The sequence below is a fragment of the Eubalaena glacialis genome, chromosome 1, assembly GCF_028564815.1.
Source record: "Eubalaena glacialis isolate mEubGla1 chromosome 1, mEubGla1.1.hap2.+ XY, whole genome shotgun sequence".
Taxonomy (NCBI): Eukaryota; Metazoa; Chordata; class Mammalia; order Artiodactyla; family Balaenidae; genus Eubalaena; species Eubalaena glacialis.
Window position 1 is genome coordinate 10,716,817 of NC_083716.1, and position 22,638 is coordinate 10,739,454.

At 38.2% G+C, this 22,638-nt stretch overlaps 1 protein-coding gene across 2 annotated transcripts in view; it reads right to left on the bottom strand.

Annotated features, from left to right (window-relative positions):
- Positions 1–466: 466 nt before the first annotated feature.
- Positions 467–22,638, bottom strand: part of WDR11 (WD repeat domain 11) — a 54,992-nt gene continuing 32,820 nt past the window's right edge. For both annotated transcript variants that reach the window (XM_061189189.1, XM_061189100.1), the window contains exons 14-29: positions 19,805–19,913; positions 17,677–17,801; positions 16,832–16,979; positions 12,743–12,849; positions 12,200–12,314; positions 11,647–11,818; positions 9,204–9,312; positions 8,216–8,278; positions 7,022–7,087; positions 6,049–6,226; positions 5,327–5,422; positions 4,642–4,807; positions 4,033–4,130; positions 3,444–3,589; positions 2,591–2,671; positions 467–1,393 (exon numbers count right to left, since the gene is read on the bottom strand). In XM_061189189.1, the coding sequence (XP_061045172.1) occupies positions 1,237–1,393; positions 2,591–2,671; positions 3,444–3,589; positions 4,033–4,130; positions 4,642–4,807; positions 5,327–5,422; positions 6,049–6,226; positions 7,022–7,087; positions 8,216–8,278; positions 9,204–9,312; positions 11,647–11,818; positions 12,200–12,314; positions 12,743–12,849; positions 16,832–16,979; positions 17,677–17,801; positions 19,805–19,913 (1,936 nt within the window). In that variant the 3' untranslated portion in view covers positions 467–1,236. The remainder of the gene's footprint in view (positions 1,394–2,590; positions 2,672–3,443; positions 3,590–4,032; positions 4,131–4,641; positions 4,808–5,326; positions 5,423–6,048; positions 6,227–7,021; positions 7,088–8,215; positions 8,279–9,203; positions 9,313–11,646; positions 11,819–12,199; positions 12,315–12,742; positions 12,850–16,831; positions 16,980–17,676; positions 17,802–19,804; positions 19,914–22,638) is intronic.

Sequence of the window (22,638 nt, forward strand, 5' to 3'; positions counted from 1 at the left end):
ATCACAGGACCAATGAATGGGTCCTGGGTTTCTTCTAGGACATTTAGCCAAAACACTGGCCTGGGAACAAGCATTCCCGGGACAGGCTCTTCCTCTCCATGGATCTCAGTTCCTTGTCCGATGGGGCACACTGGTTGATATCTAAGGGTAGAGACTACGATTTTATCTAAAAACACCTCCTGGTGGGTGTTACGATACGTGCCACCGTGGACGTCCAGGAGGAGAAGACAGGAAGGCCATTTCCTCACCTCTGAGAGCCACAAGCCGAGCCCTGCCCACCCAGGAACTCAGAGGCAGCTCTATGCTGCGGGCCTGAGTTCCCGCAGCCCAGGTTCTCCGGATTCAGCAAAGCGGCTTGGATGCTGGAGGGCCGGCAGCTCGACCGACTCCTGAGGCGCCAGCCCAGCACCCAGCCTGGTGCACAGCAGCTCAGAGAACACAAAGGCCTGGCTGGGATGAAGTCCCTTTTTATTTATGATTTCTGTAAATTATACACATTTAAATTTTTAGCAATAATTTATAACAGTCACATCTCATATAGTTCAGTCACTGGAGGAAAACAAAGACTATTAAAGAACAGCGCCTTCAGAGGGGGGGTTACTATAACGCATCCCAGGAGTTAAAATCCAAATACACAAGACTCCACACACTGGACAAAACATAAAGCGGACAATTTCTCTATGCGCCTATGAACCTGCAATTACAAAACTTAGCAACTGCCTAAATCAGGAAATCAACAGTTCTGTTTTCAAGGTAAGAAAACCAGGAATGCTATGGTAAGTCACCTTTACTGTTTAAATGTTTCTGCTCTGTTTGTACCTGGAATGACTGTATATAAACACAGGCAAAGCACAGATTTCAGAATAGGTCTCACAAACTCCTTTTACTATAGATTTAAATCTAGTCAATGAGAAAAGCAATTCAGTTGCTTGGATCTTAAGTTAAAAAAAAATTAAAAGTGTTTCCAGGGACTCTTAAAACTGTCTCCAAAAGCATAAAATGTTATACTTTCAAAATCTGAAGCGCTCCCACCTTCCTCTGAGAGAAACACAGGTTCTAGAACCTGCTCCTGACAGTGTGAATGTTCACACGCTGCTGTGCACAGGTAGTGAAACGGCCCACGAGGACCCCGGCAGGGACGGCGTCCGCATGAGCCTGGGCTGTGACCGTCCACAGCCAGACCAACGCCCCGGCCCACTGCTCGCGAGGCCGGGTGCCCCGGTACATGCTGACCTGTCACTCTTCAGTCACTTCTTGCTTGGGGAACTCCAGCTCATTCAATAAATCTTTGCCAGCTGCTCCAGCTTTTGAAGCAAAAAAAAACGCTCCCTGTTTAAAACCGAGGTTCTTCAAACTTCGGGCATAATCCGCATATATAGCAGAGATGAGTTTCTGTAAACCACAGTTAAGGAAAAGAAGGGCAAAAAGGGCTCCACCAGCTTCCCACAGGCTGGAAACAATGACCAGCTCTGCCGGAGTGTCCACGGGAGGGCAGCACGGGAGAAGCACAGGTACCTCTTCCCTGGGGGAGGGCAACTCCCGGCGGGGGAGGCGATGTTTCAATGTGTAATGTCCCTGCACTTGCACCAGCTGAGCCCAGAGCTTGTCCTTCTACAAGACCCAACTAACATCCTCCCGGATTCTCCAAGGTCTAAATGCACTTAACGACTGGAGAAAGAAGGATGACAGAAGTGAAACTCACGTGCACACCCTCGTGCCGTCTGAAAGTCGGAGAGGCTGTGGTTTAAGGGGCAGATGAGCTTCACTGAGAGGTTCTATTTACAAAGCCTGCCCCAAGGCAAGAGCTCCAGATAGCTGGGTATTGGGATTTTAGACAGCCCTGTTCCACTGTGTTCTAATATCCAAAATGGCTCCTTCAAACTAGAGCCAACTTCTGCAGTGCCTAGATATATGACACTGAGTTCAGTTTAATTTTCTAGAAAAAATATACAGAAAATCAAAACCATGACATGTAGCAATGAGGCCACAATGTAACAATTCAAGAAAAAGTGCCATGATATAACAACAAGGCCTCTGCAAACACAAGGACCTGGGAGTTGGATTCTCAAGCTCATTCTTTTCAAAGAAACACATGTGACTCAAGTGACGTGTAGAAGAACTGAAATGCTCCTGGTCATACGTGGACCACAGTGACCTGCCTGCATGACACGTCTCTCTGAAGTGCTGTTGTGTCTTGTTCCATGTTAGACTGTCCCTATGGATAACAGCAAGTCTTTCTTTTTATTCTATTCCAGTATGCATTTATTCCAGTAGCAGCCTCCTATACCTTTCCTAAACTAGTCTTCCTCTATCTTCTTTTTAAGTTCAAACAAAACATTACAAAATTCGGGCTCCCTCCCCTTTACAGCCCTTCCTGACCCTCCGTCTATCTCACAGCTGATGCCGGTGGTGCAACAACCTTCTTTCTGATTCTGTCTCTCTCGTTTCTCCCTCTTTCCTGGCTCTGGAGGGTCAGAATACAGATCTTTCTCGATAGACTAGTTCTTCCCCGGCAGCACAACTGAGAGAGATTCTAAAACCCGCTCACGGCATCCGCTCCTCCTCAGCACACATGTCCCGGCAAAGGATATCCGTGTCCTCGCTGACTTCAACCGCACCGTACTTGAGACAAGCTTCCACAAACAAGGCCGCTCTGTCGAAGTACCTCATGCTGCTCAACAGAACACGAGTTAGGTGCTGTAACTTACGGCATCTGAGAGGAGAACCATCCCAGGGCGCGTTTCTACGTAAAGACTTGTACACACTCTCCCCGGGAGCCCGAGTGCTGCGTAAGTCGCACCAGCACCGTTCTCAGCCCCGGCTTAGAGGACAGGAAGGGAGAATTCTCACGCCCCAACCCCCCGCTCTTTTTTATTAATACTTAAAAAAAATGTGTGAAATCGTTGAATTCCACAGAAATCTACAGAGATAGGACAAGGATCCACGTACCCATTGCCCAGATTTAACAAGTAAGCTTTTGCAGTATCTGCCTCAACCTACCTCCCTTAGTTTTTAAATAAATAAAATGTCCTATAACAAGTGATGAGTATTAATTACCCTTCAAGGTTCTCAGAAGGGACACCTCCAACTCGCCACACTTTCTTCACCCTTCCTACTGCTTTCTAGCCTTCATCTCAGTTGTTCTACTCAAAGATGAATTGTCCCCAATTCTCTGAAGACTTTTTTAATATTCTTTTTAAACAGGTACCTGTTAGGTGTGACTAGCATATTGGTAGGAAAATAACACAGTTCCTAGACCAAATGAAGAATTAATAAACATAGACTGTTCCATCCCTTTAGGTTTCTTTTTTAAATAAACCTAAAATGTATGCTTCTCCCTTCACTCCCGACACCGAGGACTACCATCGACCCGGCAGAGCCTCACGACAGCGTAAGGTGGTTAATCCCGGGTGGTCCTGACCAGCCGTGGACACTGGGTGTACCTGTGAAGCGTCTCAGCCACGCTGGAAAAGCAGCCCAGGGAGAGGAGGACCAGGAGGGCCTTTGACTTCTGGTTCACTTGAGGGGAGCAAAGGTGGTCAACCCACCGCTTTAAAACATCAGCGCACTCTTCTGAATTTAAACGGACCTGGGAGAGATGCCCACGTTAAAAACAAAGACATCCTGCACTATAGAAGGAAAAAAGAATTTAATCGAAATGGGATCTGTACCTATGAAACAAAGCTCGGCTCTGCTTTATTACACACCCCCTGATGCTGCAGCATCATGACCAGCAGTGACGGGGACCCACACCTTCGGGACCAACAGGCCTGGCAACACCTCTGGGCTGTAGTCTGGGCTCACACCCCAGTAGGGAGAGGAGGCAGCTGCTTTCACTTAATTGCTACAAATGCAACCTCCAATTTGCAATAAGAGATGTAATTTATACTCAAAGAATAAGAGCATGAAAGTTGCAAGAAAATATTCGCAAAGCCGCTTTGCAGCCACAAAAATGCTTCTAAATCTTGAGTCAAACGTTCAAGACTGAACTTTCTATCCCAAATGTTCAAGGCACCTACTAGAATCACCTACTTTGGCAAGCCACGCTGCCCGGCTCCACTCGCCGTAGGTCTGCAGGTAGCGGCAGGCATCTGCAGCTTTGTCTATCAGGCAGAGCAACTGAACACCCTCTGGAAGACAAAACAGCAGCCCCGTAAGTGACACTGGAGCTGTCTCTCTGACGAGTCACTAAAGGGTAAAATCACCATTTGACTTCATCTGCTCTTGGACATTTTATACCCACCTATTGGAGACATTACTGACTTAAATTTTAAAATATTAAAATAGGGCTTTACAATGTTACCACTCAAATGACCAGGGTTGGAAGTACAAACACAGTCCAGAAAACAAACAAGTAAAGCCTACCTCACTCACTGGTTTTCAGCATTTAGGGTGCCCAGGTTTATCCAATTTATGCCTATTGTCTTGGCAATTATTAATAGTGCCCCATTTACTCTTTAAAAAGCACTCTGGTCTAGATGATTAAATTATATGGTCATCTTATAAACTGCTAGCAATAATCTTTCTACTTTTCTCCAGTGTATATAAAAAAGAAAGAAATATCCCTAATAACCAATTACTTTCCAGGAGTGGGTCTGATTTTCCAGAGTATTGACGAATATACCCAAAAACATGACTTACCTGCCAATTTCCCATTGGCAATCATATTAGTTGCCACGAGCTTAATGGTGCTCTGGGAGGGGCCTGACGAGGTGACAGTTGTGACCAAGCAGGCTTTCAGTGAATCACAGTAATAATGCTGGTTATCTGCACTTGTTTCCAATAGCAACTGCACAGCTCTGTCTGTCTAATAAGAGAAACAGTTCTTCTAATTACGAGGCCATTTTCCTCCAACATAACCTTTTAAAATTCATAATTTGGAACACTGAAGTTTTCAGCTTAAAGAGGACTTTTCTCAAAAATGTTCGTGAACACTCTGTTTATGTATATACAAGTTGAACAAAAGTACAACACTGCTTCTTTAGGACAAATGTAAAACCACATTCTGGTTTATACAGGTGCTTATGTAAGCTTTGTGCCAGTCAATTCAAAGACAAAACCAAAACAAAACAAAACTAGTTAGGCCTCATGTGACAGTATGGAAGCCAAAATTACAAGCTGGTTAACCATATATCTTTGTTTTCTCAGAATGTTTGTTGGTCTTATTTTGAAAGAAAGCATAAATTTATACTTATACTTTTATACTTTTAGGGAAACACTATAGTGTATGTGTGTGTGTGTGTGTGTGTGGTGTAAGTAATGCTGTAAATTACTAATCAACTAGGAACTCCCTGAAACATGAAAAGAGTTATAAAAATTGACATACTTGACCCAAGAGAAGTAGCTGGTCTGTACATTTCCTGGTATGATCATAAGTTGACCGTTTCACCTCCTGGAGATTAACCCTTTCCAGCTGAAATTTCTAGAAATTTCAGAAATTTTCAAAAAAAAAAGAGAGAGAAAATTGAGGCTGGATTTTAAAACTTTTGAATTATTTAAATTATACTTAAAGTCATTTTAGTAAACATTACTTTGACTTCTGAGGTTATTAATCAGCTTCATAGAAATCTAACAATTTAATAAGAATCTAAGAAGAAAAAATGTTGAAATGTATTATAATCTGTATGCAAGTTTGCCTGCTTACAGAAACTGGCACTTCAGTAGCGCTGGAAGAAAAATCCCTATGTGTAATTTAGTACTCTACTGGAGGTTAAAAAAATTATTAAACTACCTTTATATATACAGAACAGCAAATTCAAACCAAGTAAATTTATTATTTGTTATTTATAAAAAATTAAAATGAACCAAGTTAAAAATTTTAAGACCAAAAAAAATTAGAAGACTGTTAATAATAAAATTTTAATGTCTATTAAAAAACTCTGTAAGCATTTATGAGCTTTTCAAGTACTGAGTCAATCCTTTTTTATGTGAATGTGCCAAGGGACTCATTTCTATTACATGGACCTTTACTTAGTGCGAAAGTTTCCCAAGGTTAAGATACTTACAAAGACAGAGCTTTAAAGGTTTTTAATATATGAAACATAATACCTGAAAATAGGCATTTTCACAGAGCACATCATAACATATATCTAGTGGGTTGTTCACTTTGTCCTGAGGAGCAGTTTCTTTAGCAGCTGGTGTGCTTGCTGCCTTTTCCTGGGACAAGCTGTGCAGGTAGTGGGCAGCGACAGTCCAGAAGTGCAGCTCCGATTCATCGCCGTAAAGCCTGGCAAGGGTGAAACCAAAGTTTCCAGTGAACTCACACAGCAGAGCGGGGCCTGGATGGGGGCTTCCCACAGTAGCTTCAAGTGCTGGGAGCATGGTGCTGGCACGTGAAAGACCACGTGCCGGGCTGGGCGGAAGAGGTGAAGCTGCAAGTCCTCCAGCCCTGTTACTGGGTCTCGAACAGCACAGGGCCCTGACTGCATGAGGCCCCTTCAGACCCAAATCCCCCCTTGTTGTGTGTTCAGAGGAACACCATGGTTCTGAAGCCTGGGCCATTATTTACCTGGTTTTCCATTAGCATACCTTTCAATCTGGACCAACTAAGGAAGAAGTTCCTCTGGAATAACTGACTAGATAAGGTGTGGAAATAACATGCTATTTATTCTCTGGGGAGTGGAGGGAAATGTCTTTTTTTATAAGGGACAACTCTACTGTACAGTAAGAATGTATAGGTTATTACTTCTCAGTATAACTTATTGGTATATTTAATACCAATATTGGCATACCAATATATATAGGTATATTTATGCACTTTGTAGCTGATATTTTAAAAAGCTGTCTGTAGGAGGGAGTCTTTTCAATAGAGAAGGCCTAGATCTCATGTTTAAAATGTGGGTTTTTTTTTTTCCTATTTGTAGTACTACTTTCAAAATTAATTGTAAGCCAACTATAAAGGATGAACTGATATATTTTCTAAAATCCAAAAGAGTTTGGTCTTAACTAACAACCTTAATAAAAGAAATGAGTTAACCTGAAATTCCCTGTGTCTTACACAAAACACTTCAAACAGAGTTACCTTGAAACAAGCAGGCATCTCTGCAATAGAGTAAATTCCGGATCGAGCAAGAGTTTCTTTATGTCACTGCGGACAGGAATCCAGACAAAGGCAAGACAACATTTTTGAATCCAACAATAAAGGAGATAAATCAGTATACTCTTAAAATGAAAAATCCTACCCAAAGGGTATGTTTAGAACTTCCAAAAGAAGTCACTTTGCTGTGACCCTGAAATTGCAAAAGCTTACAGGGCTTAGAGTGTATCTAGGTTTGGAGAAGCAGTACCCATCAACCACCACAGCTTAAGGCTCTAATTGTGATTTACCTTCTTGCTTCTTGAAGCAGTTCAACTCATGTTTTTAAAAATATGAACAGCTGTCTAACTATAGGAACAAGAATGTCATTGTTGATAAAATGATTTTGCTGATAATCATCAGGAACAGTATATACTTTAGAGACGATGCATTCAGAATTTATTCTTGAACGTATTCAAAAATTAAAATATTTAGGAAGAAAGGCTAGTGCTTTTATAAATTGCTATTTCTAAAATAGCCAAATATAGAATATTTATAAATCAGGAAGAAGAGAAGATAGTCTTTAAATCTATTCTTTTCCATTTAAACATAAAGGCTAACCTTGGAAGAGAGAAAACAATAAAGTAATTATTTCGAATCTGACATCAATAAAATATTCTATTATCGTTAATTTATTAAATATTAAAATACATGTGGCAGAGTCTAGATTGCAAAAACATGCTATGTTTTACCAAGAACTCCTTGTGGACCCATATTTTTCTACTTCCTTTCCAATATTATTCCCAGTACATATTTTTAAATGCTCTTGGCTCTAGGGAGCATATTAATTTCTTAGCCAGAATAGTGCACACACAGCTCCTGACACAGAGAGCTCATTTTAGGAGAGGGAAACGGACACACAAGAATCACCCTGTGTACACCCTCTAACATGAGGCTTCGCGGGGGACTTGTGCTGGAGGTAGGCTGAGCTACAAGACATCCACCGCACAGCAATCTGATCCTTACTTCCACAAGACAAAGATTCTAAAGGGAAACACACCTCTGTGAACAGAATGGTCTCTCCGTGGGCCACTAAATATTTTCTAAAACAAAGCTTATTTTAATTGTAAAAAGCCTAAGTCATTGCGTTTTTCTTTTTCACATTCTTATCTGCTAATAAAACACGGCTGGCGCGCTTACGTCGACAATGAGTTCAACTGCTCTTGAAGGAGGTTCTTTATTTCTTCATTTTCTGGATAATCACTGTACCAAGAAAAGATTTTAAATGAGTTCATTTTCTCTTCACTTACAACGATTTATTTCTTCACCAGAAAAAAAGTTGTATTAATACAGAAATAACTTCTTTGTAGTCCTTGGTTAAAAACCTGGTTGTAGACCAAAATAGCCAACAGTCTACTCAGGAACTACTCAATCATCTTTAATGTCTGCTTTTATGTTATTTAGTCAAAACCAAGAAATGAGTACAGAAAGTCTCCTTGGCTTTCAAGAAACCAGAAAATTTATCAGTGAGCTCTAAAAACTATCAGATTTAGATTCATGTTAATAAGGAACTTAGCAATGACTAAAGGAATCTGCTTGTTCTGCTCTGCAAAATGACCCTTCTTTTCTTTAAGTAGATACTTCTTGGAGAAAAGACACCTCATCATATTATTATCTTTTTAATTCCCCTAACCCATGCCTATCTGTGCATTCCACATGGCATAAGTCCTGTAACACCTGTGGTACTTTAACTAATAACCACTAATAATGTGACTATTTTTTTGCAATGAGGCAGACTATAAAACATAAAATACCTCTGAAGTAGGCCCCTTCATGCTGTTTCTAAAAAGAATTAATCTTGTCCCCAAATTCCTCTTGGCCTCAACTGGCCCTCTTCACACTCAGTATGCCATGCCCCATGTTCAGACAGTAAGACTACCACAAAGCCACCTGAGAGCAGCATGTGTACTCACAGCTGTCCACAGGCTCACGCTTCCCCAAAGTCCCCAGAGGGGTGAAGACAAGAGGCAGATCAGTGATTCTTTTATTGTGTCTGCCATGACTGCCTCAGCTCGGTTTTAAGGTTCCAATCCCTATAAGCCCTGGAGACAGGCCACTGCTGATTTTCATGGGTGTCCTTCAATCTTAAATCAATTAGGAAAGGAAAACAAAAATGCAAAAAACTTACACATGAGAAATGTCTAAAGAATACCGTCCATTCCAAGGCTGATGTAATAAGAAAGCTTTCAAGGCGAGGGCGGCCCTTGGAACAAGGAGATATGGGCACCACACAGGTTCTAGACAAAAAAAGTTTTTGCTTTTAATAAGTAAAATTTCATACTACTATAAAGCTTCAGCTATAGACAGTTTACAGAGAAGTCAGCAGAGAACGGTGTGTAAGTCTGGTGGCAACTCAGAGAGTATATTCAATGTAATCACCACTTACGACACAGGGGCTAAGAGTTGGGCAGAAAGTGAGACTGAAGAGTCTCTGACACCATAGTGATACTATTTAAAGTGCTTGGAAACAGCATCATACTAAATGTTATTAAAGTCTCATACTCTTGAATTCCTTTTAGATGCTGCTAAAAAGAATATTAAGATTGTTTTATGCCATTTTATGCCCCTGATAATTGGCAGTGGGCAAGAAGGATTCTCCAACTCAAAAACAGGGATTCCAATTTGCTACATTTGTCTGACCTCCCCCTTTATGGGGGGCGGGGGGAGGTATCAGACAAATGTAAATAAGGCCAGGTGGAAGAAGAAGACTATCTAAGCTATTCTAGGAAAACATATTTGAATCAATATATTATGATATTTCTACTTGTCATCAAGGAGAATTGAAGAAAATATATTAAATATTATATCACTGCCTATGACCTCAAATGATTTTATTTTTATCCGACATCAGTAAGTCCAAAATACATTTCTAATTCCTCAGAATAGGAATGTATTATATCAAACAGATTGATATTTTTCCGAGCTCAAATCAGCACATATCTGGCAGCAAACACAGACATCTTTTTCCTAACTCCATATTTACACTCTCACCAGTTTTTATTCTTTAACATTTATTGAGTGTTGTTCTGAGTTTAAAGTTCAATATGTGGAAATATGCACAATTTTATTGACCTTTCCCCATTATTATTTAAACATTTTTCCCTTTCTGGCTGAGGTCACACCCATAGAGATTGGACAGGAATAATTTTTTTTTTTTTTTTTTAGTATTAGGAAAACTTTAAAAGAAAAATGTAATCTAAAATCTGGCTGCCGGTCAGCTGTTCGGGTATGGTATTAAACATGTGCTAATGATGGGCTCTAATTCTGTAGTCAGTTTAATTTAAAAATAAGTACCCTGGCTACGGAGATTTTTAGATACAAGTTTTAAGTTAAAGGTCAAAGAAAAGCTTCTCAAACATTTAGATTATATTTGCACACTTCTTTACCTAGAATTAGTAACTAAATTAAAAGAAAAATCATCCTTGAAATTCCCTCCATTTCCTTAATAACTTTATGTTTAAAATATTATCTATGCTTGTCCTTCCCTAGGAGGAAGTCCTGTTACTTCTGCAGAGCTGGCAAGTGTCTCAAGGACAGATATGGGAATGCAATGCTCAATTTCTGCCTCAGCAGATGGCAGACACGGTTACAGAATAAGAAGTGGTGGTTCCCAAATACAGTGGCAGGGTGGGGCAGTGACAAAAACAAAAGCACACCTAGATAAGGTAGCCCAGCCAACATAAACAACAACTTGGTAGTGCCTCAAGCACAAACATAACATGAAGGGGCAGGTTTTCAAAACACTATTGCCTCTGAATGCGCCAAAGACCGACTCTACAAAGGTATAGACAATTCCCAGAGCTGACAGTTTCTAAGATGAAACTCAGTAAATGACTAAACAATTCTCTAATGAAATTTTTTACAGATCAGATAGCTTAGAGTGTACACCAAATATATGCTTGGAGAAAACTTAATGAAGGATGTCTGATTTTCAAGTAGATTGATGGGCGCATTCACAAACTTCTCATCCTTTTTTTACAGTCACAGTTATTTTTGCTAAAATATTTTTCATTCTGGAAAAAAAAAATCTCAAAGCATAAACCATACAAAACCATACAAAAAAGGGTAAGGTAGTGCAATCATCTAATTTTGTTTTGACTGGCCCTTTAACAAGTCATAAGATGGGCATCAAAATTCATGATACTCAGCACACTTTCCAAAGTGATTTCTCCATGATGCATGGTTGAGAAAGATATAAGGCTCACTATTAAAAAGCCAGCAGCACCTTATCACTAGATTTATGTCCTCTGATGAGTTCTCCTAAAGTCTGTGGAAGTCATTTTTATAAATGTAAACATCTTTGATCTTTTGACAGAGCACTCAGAAAAGGGTCAAGGAAGGGGCGCTTGGTAAACCAGAGTCGGGGAATGACTGACGTCTGCAGTTACAAAGAGTCTAGCATCTCAGCAATAAAAACACTCAAGCTTTAAGTTAATATATAATATTTTCTTAAACTCAGATTCCTAGAAAGCAAGACTGAGATGAAACAGAAGCATCTCTCTCCCCCGAAGAGAGCAGCTGGTACAAAATAAAGACAGGTTTCCAAGCATCCTTTCCCTAGAACTCCATACCGGTTAACTCCTGTTCATCCATCCTAAAACACGTGGACTTCATGGACATCTCCAGGACCCTGATACACCCATCATCTGAAGCCAGGATCACTTTATCTGATGTACACCAGTCCACGTCCAGTATCCGAAAGGTTACATTTCTTCCACTTCTTAAACTGCTCACCATCTGAACCTTCAAGAGTGAATCTGATTGTCACTTTCACAAAGAAAAGGAAGATGTTTATCATTCCGGATTAAACAGTCAAGGAAAGACAGCGCCTGTGGCAAAGGTCCAGTTTACAGTTCAAAACTGAACAGTCTTTGGCAGTCTACCTTCCACATGCAGACTGCATTTTAAAGGTCCCAAAGATAGTGCTAACATTAAAAATCTGTTGGGCTATCACCTTTAAAACAGAAATACTGTGAAAGAAAAATTTTAAAGGAAGAAAACTTTTAATCAGCTTGACAAACCCATTACATAGTTTTCATTTCTAAATCAGAAGGAAGAAAAAAATACATAGTTCCTGCGGCCAGCAGCTTCATTTGCAGCGTACCCACGTGGAGCTGGGCCTACCTCTTTAGCATCCCATACTTCAGCTCCATCATTGTACATTGCTATTAATTTTTGGTTTCCTTTACCAGGGGCAAAACGAATCTTCCTCACCCAACTTCGGTGTGTAGGTATTCCTCTGAGGACAAACAAACAAAAACCAAAACACCAATATGAAGTAGAGTAATATCTCATCATCAAGAGATATGTCCAATGTCTCTTTCTATTTCTGTTTTTGACAAGGTCTAGTGATGTGACAGGAGAATCTCTGCTTTCTGGGACAGGGGCCACGTATAACAAAGTGTCTGCTCTTTAACAATGGCTGGAATAGTGTCCCAGGACTTCTGCATGAGCCACCTGCAGATAAGGGTCTTCTATGAATGCTCCAGAGTTTGGCTCAAGGCCCTTCCTCCCAAGTTCAGTGACAAGAGACCCAAGGGTCCAAGCTCCACATGACCATATTTGGTGACCCTGCTTATTACCAAGTCACAAGCCTCCAACGGAACCATACCAAGAGATTTTTTTTTTTTTTAAACCAAATAACACGATTGCATTTTTGATTCATACCTGGATACTCTGCCTTTCAAATCCCAAAAATTTAAATTTCCATCCATATCTCCAAGAACTAATGTATCACCTTTCCAAGCGATGCAGGTAATACTACCCATACTTCCCTAGAAAACAACAGCAACAAATACACATCAATTTCACCACTTATAAGCAGTCATAACAGAGAAATATTTTTATTTAATAACTGTGATAAAATAATAAAATAATATTTTAATAAAACCTAATTATAAATGGTTTTGCTTTAGTAAGAACGTCATCAAACACTAACAGAGTTCAGACACTACAAGAGCTACCTAGCATTTCGATTTCAACTAAGAAGAAACAGGAGATTTCAATTCGATAGACACTGTTATCTGAACTAGATTTATAGAAAAGGGATGTCTTTTGAGGAAGAACTACTTCAGAGAAAAGAAAATTAAAGAAAGAAAAAAAGAGAAGGAAAGGACACCCTTTCAAGAGAGCTCTTGTCTCCAAGTTATCCCTCACTGCAAAAGGATAAATAAATCTATTCTGGGGGAAACTTAAAGCTGTTTCACAGCTAATTGTTCAGCAATTTTTCTACTGAAAGAGAGGATCCATCACTATGTAGTACACCTGAAACTAACATAATATTGTATGCCAACTATATTTCAATTAAAAAAAAAGAAAGAAAAAGGGGATCCAGAGCTTCACTGATGCCTTCTGGAATAAGGAAGGTGAAGAGATACTGTGTATTAAAGGCATCTGCACAATTTGAATTCACAGAAGGCTCTGCAGAGAAGTTACATAGGGAAACACAAATAAAAGAATGAAACACTACTGTAATAAATCAAAGTGAGGAGAAAGGAGCTTCAAGATCTAACACATGCACAGAGGTAATGTGATGGCGAGCTGAGGAGCCTGGGCTCTGGGGTCAGCTGCCTGGGCTTGAATCCAAGCTTTATCATGTAATTTGCTGTGTGATTTGGGGCATGTTTACTTAATCTTTCTGTGTCTAGAATTTATCATCAATAAAGTAAGGTAAGCACACAGAACTTGAGGAGTTCCTATTAGTGTTAATAAATTTCTACAGGTAAAGATTTTATGACAATGCCTGCCACAGAGTAAACAGTCAATACATGTTAGCTATTAAATAATATTATTGCTCAATTACTTTTCTACTTATTCTCTACTTACATTAAAAGAAATCTTGTTTCTTAATTTATAGAACAATATAAAAATTCACGTGTTTAGTTCTCATGGCATCAATAGTAAGAAGTAGGAGAGTTCCAAGGGTTTGCCAAATTGGCTATTAATAGACTTGCACACACACCAAATACTGCATAAATCGTAGTGTTAGTCAAGAAACAAAAGAAAAAATTGGATTAAAAGTGGGTATTTTAATGAATTCAATTAATAAAAAACTTAGAAAGCTATGTTAAATAGAACTCTGTATAGTATAAAGATCTTATTTCTATTCTCCTGACCATATTAACAGAATGTTTAAGAATTTGCCTTTAAATTTACTTTTTCAGTCTTAAATTTTTTTTTCCATTTTATAATCTTATTTTCTAACTTCTAAAAATTAGAATATTAAAGTTTAAATTTGCCCAGAAATCAGTGTTACCAGCTTAGAATTACAAGTGATGTATTAATACAACTGCACAATTAAACAACCCAGACCTTTCTACCTAAGAGCTTGTTGATGGGATATAAGCCATATGGAAAGTCTAAGGTGCTTTCAGAGGATGTGGCACAAACTCGCTTTGTGGCTCCAAATAATCCCAAGAGAACCAGTGTAAGATTTAAAACTCTATGATAGAGTATTATTAGTTGACATTGATATGTTGCCTACATGTAAAATATGATGTTCAGAAGATCAGAAGTAAGGCTGGCAGCAAAGCAAAGATATTCATTCTCTCCTGCTGTTCTGATTTTCTGAATAAAGGCAGTCAGTCAACTATAAACTCGCCATGAGAACATAATTTAAAATATGTCAAGCTTTCTTCTTCTTTTCCATTTTTATATACTGTATAGTTCTGGGGCCAAAACTCAGGGGAAGTTTCAACTCAAAACAAATGTTTAATACTTTACATTTGGGAGGAGGGTAAGATAAATATTGGATTAAAATAAACAAACAAAACCTCTGCCTAAATTCTACATATTAGTCACTGAAAAATATTTTGATTACTGCAAATAAAAATAATGAACCAAAACAAATTTCTCATGTTTTATATACTAGATGCTTAATTCTCTTTCCCTAAAAATAATCTGCTCTAAAATATGCACTAATTTCACTAATAAGGCTGGATCCTTATTAGGATGGTCATTCCTTGAGGAAGCTGCTTCTAGCTGTGGAATAAAATAATCTGGCAGGCAGAATAGAGACTTGCTATATCCTGACTTCAGATCTCCATAAAACAGTGTAGAATCTTAAAAGCTGTGTGGTGCAATAATCCTGAAAGAAGCAGTTACAAAAAGGAAAATTCATGTGTCTAATGTTAAAAAATTTTAAACTTTTTTTTAGGGTGGGGAGGAACTAGAATCTCAAAAATTATTGGATTATTTCTATTCTAATCTCAAATGCGACGTGATTAGAAAACAGAGAGACTGGGCTATTTGCAAGTGCCACTATCGGAGTTCAGATGGGTCCTTCTCTGGAGTCTAGAGGAGGAGCTCTGAATATTACTAAGAAAGCAAACTGATTTTCCAGAGGACAGCTCATTACACTGCAACTCTTATGTCCACACCCTTTAACTGTAGCTTTTCTTGCTACACACTTAAAGTTACTGCTCCTACTTATAACTACCAAATATCAATTTTTCACATTTGCATTATTTTCACACTAGTGAAAACTTTTGGCAATATTAGAGAGTTTCAAATAGACATTACTAAGTCTCAGATATGACTTGTTCTATATAACAGTAAAAATGTAATTACAGTTTGAAAAGCACTTTCACATGCTAGTTGCAATTTTTATTAATGAAGGTTTTTTGGATGCCCTCAATTCTTCTAAAGTTGTTAATAAGGAAGATGTGGTAGCCAGCCCCTAAGAGGCCCACCCCCCTACCTGATTCTGCCTTTGGTATTCACGTCCTTTGGTAGTCACCTCCCACAATGAACAGTGACCCAACAGCATACTGTGAAAATGTGACTTCTGAAAACGAGGTCCTAAAAGACACTGCAGCTTTCTTTTGCTCTCTCTTTGATCACTCGCTCTGGAGGAAGCTAGCTGCCATGTCTGAGGACACTCAGGCAGCCCTATGGAGAGGTTCATGTGAGGAAGAACCAAGGCCTCTCACCACGGCCAGCATTAATAGCCATGTGAGTGAGCCATGTGGGAAGGGGATCCCCTGCCCCAGCCAACATCCTCACTGCAACCTCATGAGACTCTGAACCATCTGTAAAATATGGGGGCTGGCATTCGACTACAACATTCCATTTTTAGATGGCAATTTTAAATAAATATATATATATTTAAAAAACCATCTCATCCTCCACTTAACGGTTATAGTATTATACGTTAACAAAAACATTTTCTTCATCCATCCATTAAAAACAACCTGTGAGATACACGTTGACACAAATCATTAACTACAAAACCTTGGTTAGAGAACTCCACAAGCCCACAGGAGGATATATATGTTAGTAAATATTAATGAATATTTTTATACCTACAACCTGATTACTATTACCCAAAAATAATACTAGATTTTAGTCAAATCCTTCAGGGTAATGCTTGAAATGGAAAGAAGAGAAACTAGAGTCAGACAGACAGACCTGGGTTTAAAATGCTGCTCTGCCATGTCACTAGGCTGGGCAACCTGGGGAAAGTTACTCACTCTCCCTCAGTCTTGTCATAGATAAAATGTAAATAATTCCTCATGGATTATTATAGTGATAAAAATGAGTAGCACATGGTTAAGTACTTAATCGAAACAGTTATAATACTATTCTCTAGCAGTATGGAACAAGTTTAATCAGTGATAATAGCTCCTTAGTAAAGTTTAGTTACATTACACTTTTCTGAGATAGTTTTCAAACTCAACTATGGCTTCACTGGATATAGAACCAATAAGGACTTTGATAAGAAATCTTAATGAAGATTTAATCACAGGTTGGACTCACGTCTGGTGGAATCCGAGCGCTATCTTTCACTGAGTTTCCTTCAACAGTGAGATGATAAACTTGGCCATCATTATCGGTAAACACAAAATGCTCCCGGGCAGAGATGTTCTGACTGAGTTCAGATTTACTCTCAGCCTCCTGCAACAAGCTTTGGGATAGAGGAAAATAAGATAAAGATATTTCTTTTCCCTAGAGTGACATAATTAATTAACTCGCCCCAAATACAGATGCATTAACAGGAGGTCAAAACCATTTTTAAAAAAAGAAAGGCTGAAACTAATCTTTGCCTAGCAATAATAGGAAAACACAAATTACTCCTAATGCCACGAGTGAACGTTTACCCTGCACAGAAAAATGTGGTGATCTAGACCTCACACAAGAAAAAAAGCCTTTTTGCTGTTTCTGCTGCAGAACAGAGGCCTTACCTCGACTCATCATTCTCTCTGAAGTTTTTTATTTGTAAATTTAGTGGGGATGGGGACGGGGTGGTACATAAGTTAGAACTCCTAATACCTTTCCTTTGGTGAACATAAATGACAATATGATCCATCTGGATACTCATGCTACATTCATCTGAATTTCAGAAGCTGAAGTTTATGGAGCAGAAGGGCACTGAGAATGATCATGTTCACTAACGGGTGCTGACGTGCAGATGCTACCGCACAGGTTACTGCTGCAAACTGCACCAAGCAGTGCAATACTAAAACTAACTCTATAGTAATATGAGCACGTACTGAAACACCAACGTATGTTCAAAAGCAGACTAGCGGTGCCTTGGGATGACACTTGTCAATTTCCCAACCATGACTTGGCTATTACAAACGACAGGGGCGGAAACAGGGTACCTGATCACAGATGACTCAACAACACTCAGCTCTGTATCTGAGACCACGGTCTGGCGGGCCATGGCCTCTCGGGTAGCCAGCTGTTTCTTTCTTAGGCTCTTCAAGTTGTGAGAAGGTGACCACTCCTGTGAAGCAAAGATAGACATGCCCACAAGTGATCAGTTTCTCTGTCAAAGAACCCTTCCAGAAGAGCTGGGCATACCCGCCATTGCCCAGCGTCACTTATTATTACTACACATGAATTCACAATTTGTTCTTAGGTTTTACTTTTTTTAGAAAGGTTGAATGAATGCATCTTCATTACAGCTTATGATAAAAGATTTTAATTATCTACCTCTATTTCCTTCTACCTCTAATCTTCAATTACAGCTTAAGGGAAAAGAGCTTAATGGCCAACTCCAACAGGTTTTAAACTTTTGATGCTTTCATTTTTTACAGAATGAAAATAATACGTTTAATTATGGTATCTCCCACTCCTTACCTCCCCACCTCCCCCTTAGGTATGCAAGGTGAGATGATCACACTCCTCCAATCATGGCCCATTATCATCTGTAGGTCCACCCCAAACCTCTCCTTTTATTTATTTATTCCTGCTTATTCTAATGCATTTAATCTAATATCCTCTCATATGTATAAATTCTTAACATGTAGTTATTTTACATGCACATATTTGTGATCTGCATTAACAGTAGTGTGTTATATATCTCATCCTGTTTCTAACTCTTTTTACTCAGTGCAATGTATTCAAGTCCCACCTCTGTTGTTTCTGCATGTTATATAACACTCCATAGGTACATCTGCTAATTTTTAGCCTAGTTTTTAGTTTAGTTTAGTTTCCCAGCAAAAGACACCCAGATTGTCTCTATACTCTCCTCACGGCAAATTACACTGCAGTCAATATCCTCACAGAAGTTCCTGTATGACCAGAAGCTGATCAGCTGGGACACAGAGGATGTCTGTGTTTGCCTAAGTGCTGCCAGTTTGCTCTGCAGAATGGCTTCACTGGTCTACATACCTATCAGCAGTGCCAAGGAATTCCTACAGCCCATATTACACCCACATGGGATGCTACCTGGCTTTCCAATTTTTGTTAGTCTAAAAGGTATATCATGGTTATTTTACTTTGCACATCTCAAAACCGATGAGTTTGAACATTTCTTCACATGCTTGTTGGCCTTTTAGGTTTCTCTGCCATTCATTAACTGCTCACATGCTTGTTCATCCTTCCACTGGGGCTCCTGTCGCTTCACTGCAGGAGTTCCCACAATACTAATCCCTTAGAGGGATTAGTTAGCCCTTTGTCCATCTTAGACACTGGAAAATTTCTTTTTTCAATTTGTCTTCTATATTTAACCTTGACAATGGTCTGATTCATTGAATAGAAAGCACCAATCTTGATATAATCAAATTCATTCAATTTTTTTGCCTTTTGGTTTGAGCTTCGGATATCCTCTTTTGCCCCCAGAATAGAAAAATATTCTTCTGTATTTGTATTAATTTTATAGCTTTACTTTTTTTTACATTTAGGTCATTAATCCTGTGGAGCCCACCTCTGAATATGGTATTATGCAGAGATCCAGTATTTTTCTCCATAAAGTGAGACAGTTTCCCCAATACTGTCTACTAAACAGTCTGTCCCTCCTCTTGGGTTTGTGAGCTACTTTACTGTACAATCAGTTCCCAAACATTCATGGGTCTGTTAATGAGCTCTTTATTATACTGATCCATTTCTCTTTCTTGGGCCAATATGACACTGCTTTTATGTCTATGGTTTAATAATATGTACTGTATGGGGTAGGATGGGTCCGACCCCCACCCATACTGCCTACATTACTCCTCTTTTTTCAAGGTTGACTATGACCTTTATTTTTCCATAAATATTTTAGAATATGTTTATCATGTTCCTCAAAATATCTAAATTAAATTTTAATTGGAATTTAATATAATATTAGCTTAACCCATCCAAGAAAATAAGAGTTATCTCCGTTTGTTTAGATCATCTTCTCTGAATACACATTTTTGACAAGAAAATACACAGGAGTAATGATTTCAATTCAAGCTAAAGAAAAATATTCACCACATATATACATACCTAAATAAAATGTTTTCTTCCTAAATTGTAACTTACCAAAGCAGTTATTGCAGGGAAGTTTTTGGACATTTCTCTAAGAATGGTACAGGTCCTAACATCCCATAACTCCAGGGGTTTATCTTTGAATACAACTGCCAAATACTGCCTAAAATAAACAAAATTACTAAATAAACCTCTTTTTGCAAAATTTTCACAAGCAGTGCAAATAAAAAGTTCAGTGAATCAGAAAGCTCAGATGACACATTCTAAACAAAGAGAATTTAAACTAACCTTTAGCCCTCATGATTAATATAGTCCTAAGAAGGTAAAGCTCTAAAATGACCTGTGAGAGCCACATAGCCATAATTAGGCAAGGAGCCCAGCTCAGAGTGATGAGAAAAGGCATGAGTTCACATCCTGGTGCCACATCTTACAATAACCCTCCTGCGGCTCAATTTTCTCATCAACACATGAAAATACCACTACTCACATCAATGGATTGATTGGTATGCAGGTTACGTAAAAATTAAATGAAAAAGTAAGTAAAGTTTCTATCATGCCGACAGTGAGGAAATGTGACAGAGTAGGAAGATCCCTGTAGCTCAGTGTTATCAAAGGACTCCCACTTGATAATTATGTGACCTCAGACAAACCATGTGACCTTTTGAGTTTTATTCTGCTTATCTTTAAAATGGCAACACCTGTCTTACATACCTCACTAAATACTGTAAGGATTAAAAAAAAAAAAAAAAAAGGACCAGCACACATGAAAGAATTTTATAAACCGTGATGGATTATACAAATGCAATATGTTACATTTTTTTATTATATCTAATATAAAAACAAGTAAAGGCATGTATGTAAATAACTAATATAAAAGAGAATCTGGTAAATGCTATAAAGATTCACTATGAAAGTTGAGATTAATTTTGACAATAGGAAAATGGCATTCTAGGCAGAGTTACAAGTGTGATAAATGGCAAAAGACAGGAAAGGACACAGGGTGTTTGGGGGAACATGCTGTTTGAAATGCAGAGTATGCGACAGCAATCGTCATGAGAGAGAAGGCTAAAATGTGAATTTTGGATTCACATTATAAAATCCCTAAGACACCCTAAAATGCAGTGCTAGCATGTGTAGAGATTCATCCTGCAGAGAACAGCAGATCACTGAGTTCTGAAGCAGTGGTGATAATGTGATCAGTTGTTTAAGACGTACTAATTTAGTAAGCTTGTGTAGAGTCAAGACTGACTGGAAATAGAAGAGACTGGAGTCCAAACAGTTTGAGCAATTCTCAAACTCCTTAGTCCCAGGACCCCCTTACATTTAAAAAAATTATTGAGGCTCTCCTCCAAAGAACTTTTGTTCTTATGTGGGTTATACTAACTGATATTTTGCATATGAGAAATTAAACCTAATATAATTATAAACTATATTAATTCATTCAAAATGAAAAAAAGAGAAAATAACTACCAAGATGGTAGATGAAGACATATGCCATATTGATAATTACATTAAATATGAATAATTTAAACAATGCAATTAGAAGCAAAGATTATCAGATCAAACAGTAAAACAAGTCCCTATTATATGCTCTCTATAAGAAATCAACTTTAAAGACAGAGATAAGTTACAAATAGGAGGAAGGAAAAAGATATACCATACAAACACTAATCAAAAGAAAGCTAGAGTGGCTATACTAATCAGACAAATCAGACAAACTTCTGAACAAAGAATATTACCAAAGACAAACAGGATTATTTCACAATGATAAAGAAGTCAATGAATCAAAAGGATATGATAAGCATGGCAGTCAATGAAACAGAAAACAGAAAACCAGGGAGAAAAATCAAAGAAACCACAGACGTTTCTTTGAAAAAATTAATAAAATTGACATAATTTACTGATTATCAGAAATGAAAGAGACATTACTCAGATCACACAGCCATTAAAAGAATAAGGGAATTATTATGAACAAGCTTATATCAATAAATTCAACAACTTCAATGAAATGAATGGACAGATTACTTGAAAGACACCAACTACCAAAGCGTACTGAAAGAAATATATATATAACCTGAATAGCTTGGCATCTATGAAAGAAGATGAATTTATATTTAAAAACTTCACTGCAAAAAAAATTCTAGACCCAGATGGGTTCCTCAGTGAATTCGCCCTATTTAAGGAAGAAATAATATCAATTCTACACAAACTCACCTAGAAAAAAGAAGAGGAGGAAATATTTCACAACGCATTTTACAAGGTCATTACCCTGATTCCAAAACCAGTCAAGGATATTACACAAAAACTAGACCAATATCCTTCATGAACTCAGATGCAAAAATCCCTAAAAAAATATCAGTAAATCAAACCCAACAATATATCAAAATATTAGCAAATCAAATCCACTAATACATCATGACCAAGTGGAGTTTATCCCAGGAATGTCAAGTTTAACATCTGAGAAATCAAGCAATATAATTCACCATATTAAGCCAACTTAAAGAACAAAACAAAAACACACCAAATGATGATGTCCATAAATGCAGAAAAAGCATATGACAAAATTCAACACTTACTCAATGATACAAAGTTTCAGCAAACTAGGAACAAAAAACTTCCTCAACCTGATAAAGGGTATCTACATATACCTACAGCAATATCTTTCTAGATATGTCTCCTCAGGCAAGGGAAACAAAAGCAAAAATAAACAAATGGGATTACATCAAAATAAAAAGCTTCTGCACAGCAAAGGAAACAATAAATAAAACAAAAAAGACAACTTACCGAATGGGAGAAGATATTTGCAAATGATATATCCAATAAGGGGTTAATAGCCAAAATATATAAAGAACTCATACAACTCCACAACAAAAAGACAAACAACCTGA